General features: G+C 45.5%; 1 protein-coding gene across 8 annotated transcripts in view; it reads right to left on the bottom strand.

The window, feature by feature from the left end:
• Positions 1 to 10,710, bottom strand: part of RUNX1 (RUNX family transcription factor 1) — a 276,912-nt gene that overhangs the window by 46,128 nt on the left and 220,074 nt on the right. For 6 of the 8 annotated variants that reach the window (XM_017883946.1, XM_017883943.1, XM_017883945.1 and 3 more), the window contains one exon: positions 3,580 to 3,771. The exons of the other annotated variants lie outside the window; for them this stretch is intronic. In XM_017883946.1, coding sequence (XP_017739435.1) covers positions 3,580 to 3,771 — 192 coding nt within the window. The remainder of the gene's footprint in view (positions 1 to 3,579; positions 3,772 to 10,710) is intronic. 8 annotated transcript variants of the gene reach the window in all.

Here is a 10,710-nt window from a genome sequence, read left to right on the forward strand (position 1 = left end):
AAACCTTGGCCGGGTGCGGTGACTCACGCCTGTAATCCCAGCACTTTGGGAGGCTGAGATGGGCGAATCACGAGGTCAGGAGATCGAGACCATCCTGGCTAACACGGTGAAACCCCGTCTCTACTGAAAATACAAAAATTAGCCAGGCGCGTTGGCGGGCGCCTGTAGCCCCAGCTACATGGGAGGCTGAGGCAGGAGAATGGCGTGAACCTGGGAGGTAGAGCCTGAGTGAGTGGAGATGGCGCCACTGCACTCCAGCCTGGGCGACAGAGGGAGACTCCGTCTCAAAAAAAAAAAAAAAAAAAAAAATAGAGTTAAACCTTCCTCCTACATGTTTATGACAACCAGCATGCAGAAGAACACCAAAATGGGCTTCCTAGTTTATCTAGGTTTCAGTTTTCTGTACCAGCATCTATTACTCCATCCTCATATTCCCAGAAAGGAGGAAATTACGACACCTTAAATGTGATACATCATATTTGGTCAATCAGGGGTGAAATTTTAAAATCACTCACTCGGGTTGCCCAAACCCCTCTCTAGGTGGGAGTTGTGACTGAACAGGCATCATTACCACCAGCTCTAGAATCTGCCCTGTTCTATCTTTTGAAATAAATTAAAAAAGAATTCTAAGACTTGGATCATAGAAGTTAATGATGGTGTCTTGACTGGGAGAAACATGTAGACCTAGGGTCTACTCACGACAAAATGGCTTTCTAGTCAAGTTTAAGACCTAGTAAAATAGGAAGTTGAAATAAACCTCAGCCCTTTAATAGTTAAGACCTCAACAAATAAACAGTGGTTTAGTGGCATGGCAACCTGCCCCCTCTCAATCTGTACCACGCTTCAGATAATTTGAGATGTCTATTTTGAGTGACCCTCCAGTACATGTGATTCTAGGTAAGTATTGGTGCTATTCTATATCAGTATTTTCTTGCTGACAGAGTTAGAGGAGCTGACATAACCCTTCCGATAAAGTCCTAGCAAGGTAGGGTTCCTGAGCCTCTCTATAAATCCCAGCAAGCTCTCCAAACCCCCAGTTACTGACGTTTCTGTAAAGCTGAAAAACATTCATGCTTTTGGACAGCACCGCTGTAGAACTGCTCTGACAAATTGGATATTTTTCTGAAAACTACCACTGCCATTTCAAAGACAGCCATAAACACATGCTGTATTTCTTAAAGTATCTTTGTAAATATAACATAGAAACCTCAGGGCTGAGCCTGGAAAATAAGCATTTTCCTACATGTCAAGAACAAACGGAAGGTCTTGGCTGAACAACACTTGCATATTATGCCTGTTAGCTTTCCAGTTTCAAGAGAAAGAGCCCAAGGGTCTACTCAAAACATGATTAGTGGAAAACAGCGTTTTCTTATAGGAAAGAAACAACAAAAGGAAAAGGAAAAGTGGTTTCACATGAAAATATTCTGGATACTTATTTTTCAAAAGTTGTTCCTGAAATTTTACAAGTGAAGTACTAAATATCAAATTCATATTTTGGAAGGAAAGAACACAAGCAATATAGTTCACACATTCTTCCGAGTAGCAACCAAGTCCCTGGGGAACTCTAAAAGGGAGTTATGATTTCTTAAATGTTGCAGAAGTAAAAAGTTTTCATGAGGAACAACAGGGGCGATGCTTAGTGTTAAACCTGATACTCGGCTAAGCATATAGGACTCCAAAGAGCTGACGAATGCCCATCATACGGTCCACAATAATGCTTTTGCCCAGGAGCGTCAGGATGAGAATTCAATGCGCAACTTGCCCCCATTTTTTTGGGTTGTTGTTAAAGAGGCATATCTGATGAAGAAGGAAATCGGATTAGATTCACTCTTCACCAAAAAACAAACAGAGCAACTCAATGGTGACAATTTCAATTTCCCCCCATGGGGCTGAATCTTCCATTGCCTTTAAAAATGCTCAAGACTTTTTGTTCCCATATCAGCAGAAAAAGGCAAATCCTTTAATCAACCTAGTAGTATAAATGGCCAGTTGGGCAATGAGAGACTAAGAAAACAGTCTTCCTTTCGATTTTACACATGAATAGATGATGAGAATTAGCTTAAACGACCTTAAAGGCAAGATGAAAGAATCTCCTTGAGAGTTGTATCCTCCTTGGAAGCAAAGTATTGTTTCGCCCCAAGCCCATCTCGCTCACTTAACAAACCATTTGACTTAATTTACCACAGCTGCTTGTATTTTGGAATTTTAAAAAAAAATCAATGTACACATTTGAAGTCATTATTAATGATTATCATGTAACAGGAAACCAATGGTTTCATGGATCCTCTTCCTAAATACACCTAAATGAACCTATAGATGACAGGCAGCCCCCCAAAACATCAAGCTTTCGGTTTCTGTTTGTTTACAAAAGGGTTACTCCACAGAGAGGCCACTTAGCTGTGTGCATAGTATCTTCTTGGAAGATTGATTTGGAAATTTTCCAGTCAAGTAAAAGAGCTTCCCCGAGAAACCTAACTGTGAGAGCGAATGGCATGGGCTGTCAAGCTCTATGGGAGACAGTGGGCCTGCCTTTTGAGAACCCATGGCATGGGCTGTCAAGCTCTCCTGAGTGAAGTACTAAATATCAAATTCATATTTTGGAAGGAAAGAACACAAGCTTGTCCATCCCACAATACAACTCACATACAGAAAATGCCTGGGGAAGCTAATTCCTGCTGCCCGAGAGGGGCAAGGAGCTCCCACATCGATTGCTGGCCACCTGCCCTTTCCCCCAGATGTGTTGCTTATCTTTTCCTTAACAAACCTGCTACTTTGAGAAAGAAATATTACTGTAAACCATATCACACACAGCTGCATTCTGCATGGCACAGAGAAAAGTCTGCCTTTTGGATTTCTGAAACGGTATCACAGAGCAAACAGTCATTGACGTCACTGGTTCTACAGTGTAAATGAACTTCTTGTGTTATCTAATTGGGCACAGTGGGCCTCAGGCAATTATTGCATCTTACAGTGCTTTAGTAATTGCCAGCTAGCCCCACGGGATAGGGGGACCTGCATTCTATATTGATAGGCGAATAACACCCTTGATGTGATGGCATCCATATATTTCTACTATTTCTTAATAATAATAATAATAATAATAATAATAAAAACACTAGATGCAAAACCCACAAATAATCTGGCAATAGCGAGAACTTGAAACATCCCCATCTTCACCTTGCTTGACGTGTGTGTGTGTGTGTGTGTGTGTGTGTGTGTGTCTTCAAGTCTAATGGGTAGGTAAAAAAAATAGCATAGCCAAAGCTAACTCTTAAAAAATTCAAGAGAGCTATCTATCCAATATGGATATCCATACCCAGAGCTCCTCGTGTCCTCTGTAGCGGTGCTTTTCCTTGTGGGGATCTGGTTGCAAGGCAGATCTGACTCAGTGGGTCTGGGGTGAGGCCCAAGAATCTGCATTTCCAACAGCTCCCAGGTGGTGCTGTTGGTTCGAGGCCTTTCTCTGAGCATCAAGGGAAAACCCCAGTGGGTCTGGGAGGGTGTTTGCACATGGGACCCAGCTGTGGGTGGTGGCCCAGGTGCTGGAGAGGTGGGCAGTGGGCTCCGTCTGGTACTTACCCTGCATCTGACTCTGAGGCTGAGGGTTAAAGGCAGTGGAGTGGTTCAGGGAGGCACGAGGGTTGGGCGTGGGGGCTGGGTGGTGTGGGCTGACCCTCATGGCTGTGCGCCGCAGCTGCTCCAGTTCACTGAGCCGCTCGGAAAAGGACAAGCTCCCGGGCTTGGTCTGATCATCTAGTTTCTGCCGATGTCCTATTGTGGGGAGCAGGGAAGGGAGGGGATGGGAAGAGGGAAGGGAAGCAGGAAAGGAGGGAGGGAAGAGATCAGAAAAAGTATTGTGGATTTCCTAAAATTGGGGCTTTTCTTATCTTTCCCCTCTCTCCCCTCACCCCAACATAGACTTGGTAGAGATTTGCCCATTGGGCTAGCCGCCAGTGGGAATTTGGGGCCACTGTCCTCTCAGCAGAATGGGCCCCCTTTCACTGCCCTGGCCAGAGAGTGCTCCCCCAGTCTGGGCCTCATCACCCTCCCCAACCCTCTACACCCACTTCCAACGGGCACAACTCAGTGGGATACAGAACTTGGTGGTGGTGGTGATGCCAGGAGGAAAAGAGGTGCATTAATTGTGGACACATGGCCACATGCCAGGGGCTATGCTATGGCAGCCAGGAAAGGTGGCCTCCCAGGGGCATCAGAACGACTGTTCCTTACTGCAAACCCAACCACCGGCTGGTTTTAGAGGCAGCAAAGTGGGCCCTGCAGCTTATTGGCAGGGCTCCTTCCAAGAGGAAATGAGGCGTCGCTGCAAACCCCTAGCCCCTGGGGAGGTTTCCAGGTACATGCAGGGCATCCTCAGCCCCTCAGCCCCTCTCCCTTTCCCTCTCCTCACAGGCTTTTCACAAGCATTCCTTCTTCCCCAAAGCCGACTCCCCTGTGTACCCTTAAGAAGGAGTTGACAGGAAGGCCTCGCCTGTGTCTTGTCCAATATTCCCAGCAGAATAGGCCCCCTGGAGCCCAGAGGTAGCTGCAGCCTATCTGGTGAGCTTCCCCAGGGGGCTCAGGACTGGTGGGATGGGATGGTGGCCCCTCAGTGTCTACACAGGTAACAAGTGTCCTCATGATGCTCTTCACCAAAACAACTGTCACCAGCAAGCAGCAAGCAGAGGCCACTCACAGGGGACTGGGGCCTATGGTTTTCTCAAAATGTCCTTAAACCAGAGCCAGTCCTGTCAAGCAGAGCTGAGGCTCCAGGGTAGGGAGGTAGCCACAGGAGGCCTGGGCCATTCATTTCTCTGTTAAAAACAATGGCCTGCTGCTTCCTCAGCCTTATGGTTCCAATAAAGAGTCCTTGATCAATTGTACAACCCCTGTTCCCTGTTGTCAAGTGTCCCCAAAGCCAGACTGAGAAGCAGCCTGCCCGCTGCCCCCATAAAGTGCTCTTTCACATGCCCTGACCCAATCCTAGACTAGAAAGAGGCTCCCTTGATTCCACTCCCACAGCCCGGGGTAAGAGCAGACCACGAGAAGTGCACTGTAGTCCAGCTCCCGATGGCTACGATTATAAAATTAAATGGTATAACTTGCATTATGGCTGTAAATCTCCACAGCTGGCCATTTCTTCCTGCTGCCAGGCCCCTTGGCACAGTTGACACTGTCTCAAATTCCAGACCAGAAAAAAAGGGCCCACTATATTGCAGTGATTTTATCATTAACGAGACCTGTTTGGCTCCAAAATGAGGAAAAATACTTAAGCATAATATTTGCGTAGTTCAAATGCAACGCCCCCTCCTGTCATGTGTCACCAAGGCAAATCTGGACTCTGATTCAGCGTTCCAGCCCACAACAGGGGACTTGAACGCAAACAGCCTGAGTCACGCAGGCTCAGCACACATGTGGGAGGCCTGTTGTCGGCTGAGTATTTTAAGCACCGGCTTTGTGGATGAAAGGCCATGGGGCCAGGTCTTGGAGCAACTCCCATCATCCCTTTCCCTCGGAAGTATGAAAACGTCTTTTTTCTAGAACGCCCTGTGTTGGTCAGTCATGGTGTGACTCAGTGCCTCTGGATGAAGCCTTCCTTAGCTCCTCCCTCCTCTTATCTCTGCCATAGATCCTTGGCTTCCTGATGATCAAACTGAAGAATCTGCAGTTTTCTTGCAGAAAAACAAACAATTCCAATGGAACAACCATTCAAAACATAATAACTCAGCCCTTTAACCCCCTACCACAGTCTCATGCCTGGCATTATGAGTTAGGGGAAAGAAGAAGACAGGATACATGATTGTGGAGAGCTGTCTGCCTCAGAAATAATGCCAGTCAGCAAAGGCTGCTGGCAGGTTTTGTGTTCATTTCAAAACTTCACATTCCTCGGGCACTTAGTGGCATTTTTGAAGAACACTGTTTCAAGGACAGTGGGTGACCCAGGGGAGTGATGTGAGCGAGGTCATTCTGAATACACAGCACTTGACGTGGTATACAGTCTACAATCAGCCTTGGAAGAAAGGCTCTTGCCAGTTGTGTCTCTCTTAGCCAGCAAGCGTGGGGACCTGTGCCACGGAGACACCCAATAGGAATCATCATTTCAGGTAAGCCAGTCCTGTGGTCAGGCACAACGTGAGGTTTTTTTTGTTTGTTTGTTTGTTTTTTGTTTTAATTAGTCCTCCTCATTACCATAAACTTAGAAATGAGAGCTTTAACTTGTGAGCAATTTCTATACCAGCTGATACCTGCCAAAATTGTAGTCATTTATAGAGATTAACTGATGACTGTCTGCTTTAGCAGAAGTGTTCAGGCATAACTCCCAGAGAAAACAATTCTTCACTCTAAGCTGTTTTCTAAGCCCTGGGAGTCTCGGGGCTGAGTTTAATGCTGGAGGATTGGGGAAGAGCCCATTCTACTCTCCCCACGTGTGTTCCTGGGAGTAAGTAGGAACGTTATTGCCTTAGTAGGGGGTCTTGACCCTCAGGCTCACAATGGTGCTGGAGAGCTGTAACACCAAGGCACAGGGGACATGAGAAGCATTATCATACTCAAGGTGTGGTTCGGATGCACTTATAAGTTAGATCAAAGGAACATCTAATTCTTACTCTCTGAAACCATCAGAGCTCATGTGCCAGATAGCAATATTTTGCATGAAATATAGGAACTTCCGATATAAACTTTCAAGCTGGGGAAAATGAATACTTTATGTCTTCAGTTTCCTGTATCTGTGTTCAATTAAAAGGCTCATTTGCCCCCTGAATTAGAAATAGAGGAGTATGGAAAATGTCTACTATCCAATTCACTTTTCTTCTTTCTCACTGAGTACTGGGCTTTAGAGGGCAGCAGGGACTTCAACCCTGGGTCAAGCCCTTGGGTAAAACCGGGATGCAGCTCTGAACACCTGCATGCTGGCAGCTTGGCTTCTTCAGCATGTTTGAAGTCAACTGTGAATGTTTACAGGACGGTGCTTAAAGTAGTGGGCACGTCAGGATTTCACACTGGGACATCTTAATCTTAAGCAGAGTTGAAAAGCGTCCTAAATTCTTCTATTACCATTTTCTCATTTTTGAAAAAAAAGAAAAGTACTTGGTTGGAATTTTACTATGTATGCAGAGTCATGAAAATCCAAAAAAGGTGAAAAAGTGTATGGAATACAAATAAGTCAATGCCATTTGCTAAATTTTACTTCATTCCAAAGCCATTCCTGTTTTTGGGGTTGGCTGCTCACTAGGGCATCCTTAAATGTTATATTTTGTGATGGATAGTGAGACCAGCTTTCACTTTTCTGCTGTACAAACTAAACTGAGCAGGTATGCATATCTCATTGATAACTGAGCTGCCTTTTTAAAGACACCATTGTGATCTGTGGCTGTAAGTAACAGAAATATAATATATGATCTTCCATTGAAGAAACTAGATAAGGTTAAATTGTCACCGTTTCTTGGAAATTTGTGGTTAGAGAGAATAAAGAATTTTCTGGCAGTCAACAACATATTAGTCTACGTTTCTGATATGTGTTTACTAGTTTTCTTGATAGATTCCCAGCAGAAAAATGAGGAAGGTATATACTCAGAAGACTGTCATGATGAGCCATTGAGCCAAATCTATGCAAAAGCATAATACCAAAAAGATATATATATATATATCTGTATATACATGTATAAAATTGTGGTTCTTCTAAAAGCATATAAGAATTTTATATAGTCAATTTTAAAAGGACATCTGTATTTCAGAAGATGTTGGCCAGTCAATTGGATACTTACTGCATGAATCTGGATATAAAAATATGGGGTTTTCTTTCCTTGATTTGTTCCTGTTTTATGACAATGGAAAAGAAATCAATGTGTGTAGAGAACAGCTTACTCTTCCTGGCATCAGAGTCTAACCTTTAGGTTGCGGGGTCATTAGGACTTCAAAGTGACAGTATTGAATGTGACCCTTCCTGAAGCCCCTTGCAGGTGGTGAAATAAATCTCCCTAATTGCAAACCTAACCATCTGCTGGCTAATTTAATGTTGGGAAATATTGTTCAATATTATATATCACATGTATATTATATATACTATATAATATAAACTATATGATGGCATATAGAATGTCAATATACATTCAAATTCATATTATATATGCATGCTTATATATCATCTAGTGCTACATAACTGTGGGCAGCCTCACTTTCCCCCGCCCCAATTTCTTCTCATATCGTTAAGCTAAGACAACACCACAAGACTGGAGTACTTCAGAACTGGAGAAGGGCCAGAGAAATCAGCCTTGGTTTTTAACTGATGTGTGGGAAGTGAGGTTCAGAGAGGTTATGTCATTTGCCCAATCTCACAAAGTCAGTTACAGGAAGACGGCAGGTCTGAAAACACACCCACTCTCAACAACCACGGACACACACACACTCGGGATGTACACTCAGTGCACCTAGAAATTCAACACCCACCGACACACACACTCGGGATGTACACTCAGTGCACCTAGAAATTCAACACCCACCGACACACACGCTCGGGATGTACACTCAGTGCACCTAGAAATTCAGCACCCACCGACACACACACTCGGGATGTACACTCAGTGCACCTAGAAATACACATTTCTATGAACTCAAAGTGAACAGAGTGGAGAAGTGCACAATGCTACATAGTTTTAGATCTCAGAGACACGAAAGCCCCTGAACGTTTGCATTCTGCCTCGACCATCTCACTTCTGCTCCCAGTGTATGTGTAGAATCAGAAGACAGCCCCAGCCACACTGTGGCCTGCTTGAGCGGGCAATGGAATTACCTGGGCATTCTAGCTTGGTAGGTTGGTCTGGGGTGAAGGGCCTGAGAATTTGGAGTCCTAATAAGGTCCAGGTGATGCTGAGGCTGCCAATACAGGGAGCACACTGGGAATACCTGCATGGAAGGGAGAGTTCCCCCTGGTACTCAGGCTTCCACTGTGCATTACTACTTCCCTTCTCCTACCTGCTTCTGATGTGCTGTGTGCTGGGGAAAAACACGTGAACTAAATATGCCTGAACTGTGTTTAGACTGTGTTCACGAGCAATGACTGACGGCCTCCTTTTGGTGATAACTATGTGGCCGTCTTTTCATTTTTTCAACTCTTCAGTACACACAGAGCAGCTGAAAATGCCCAAACTCTGCCCCGCAGATAGGCAGGTGTGTGACTGTCTCTGCCTCCCACAATAACTGGGCACATGCTGTTAGAGTCACTGTCATGATAATCAGTCTGATTATCATGACAGTCTCAAATCTGAGAACCTCAAATTCTCAGGTAGCAAGTAACTTCTGCTCTGCCATCTATGGAAAGACTTTGGGGAATGGCAGGGAAGGGTTACATGGAAACTTTATTCCATTCCACAAATGCAGCAGCTAAGTTTTCTGAGTGCCCACAGGACCGAGTGTTAATGCAGATGCCACAATCCTCCTCCCCTCTAGAGAAACAACATGGTCCCAGGGAAATGTGAATGCTAGTGTAGGCGTTAAGAATTCTGCATTCTAAATCTGCTTTGCTACCAAACTTTGCTGTGGACAAGAACAAGTCTCTTCATCACTGAGGCTCCATATCTGTAAGCCTGGAATTAAGAGACTAAGAAGGATTACTCCAAGGGACTCTAAAAGCATCCACCACAGCAATTACATCTGCTGCGATTATCTACTCAACTGGTTCTTGGTTCTTGTCGGATGGCTCTAAGCATGGTCTTTCTTGAACAATGTCGAATGAGGTTACGACTTTCAAAGTTTTCCCTTTGTCTTTTTTCAGGCAGACACCTGGCCTCCGGAAGCCAGTGCCAAGTCTGCCAGGTTGGTCTCAGAGCTCTGTCTTCATCCCCACCAGGTCGCCCAGCCTGGGATCCCACCTGGCCTGCTCTACCTTTCCGTGTGCTGGGGGTCAGCAGCTTTGCACGAGGTGTCCTAAGAATTCACTCTCCCTCTGCCTCCAGCTGTTTCATCAATGACCCTTTGGACAGTCAGTTATAGGTGATCTTGGGCTTTAGTATTCAAAGGTGCTCTCCTCTCTCCCTTAAGCCTTCACAGAGCCTTTCGTGCTACCCTGCTGACTGGGACATTCCATTCTGCTTTCACCCCTCCCCCTCTATCATCCCAAGGCTGAGTCCAGAGGGAGTGAGACATTAAACCCACCTTCAAATTTGCTAAGAAGTTGTCAGAGGCTGCACCTGGGAAGAAAGCCACTCTGCGGAACACTCATCCAGGCTCTCATTTCCCAGCTTCTTGTCTGGGTTGGAAAACAATGATACGTTTGCCCTGAATGCCCACCTTTTCCATCAGTGGCAGGAGGCACGTAAGTCCTAGGTGAGTACCCGTCACCCACCCCGCCCACACTCCCTGTGCAGGTCCCCGTTCCTCCAGCTCGTGCCCCTAAGCCTCCTAGAGGTGGATGAATCCTGGCAAGTCCCCTAGGATGCCTCCACTTCCTAGGAATTCCTTCTGCTCACTCACGGATTTCTAGAGGGGTTCTGCTTTAGCCCCAGAGAATCACCAGCAGGAATAGCAGAGCCTTTGGTTGGGAAGAGCTTTTGTACTCTTGTGGGTGGTAACAGGAAAGCAAGCGCCCACTGGTCCACCTGTGCACGGGGCTTTCCTACTCTGGGCCTTCCCAAACCATGGTCCTACAGTGGCCTCTCAGATGACATAAAGTACAGGTTTCTGAGGTCAGGTGGCATTTTTTTTTTTTTTTTTTTTTTT

Source organism: Rhinopithecus bieti, unplaced genomic scaffold, assembly GCF_001698545.2.
Source record: "Rhinopithecus bieti isolate Rb0 unplaced genomic scaffold, ASM169854v2 scaffold_13207, whole genome shotgun sequence".
In the NCBI taxonomy this organism is placed as follows: domain Eukaryota; kingdom Metazoa; phylum Chordata; class Mammalia; order Primates; family Cercopithecidae; genus Rhinopithecus; species Rhinopithecus bieti.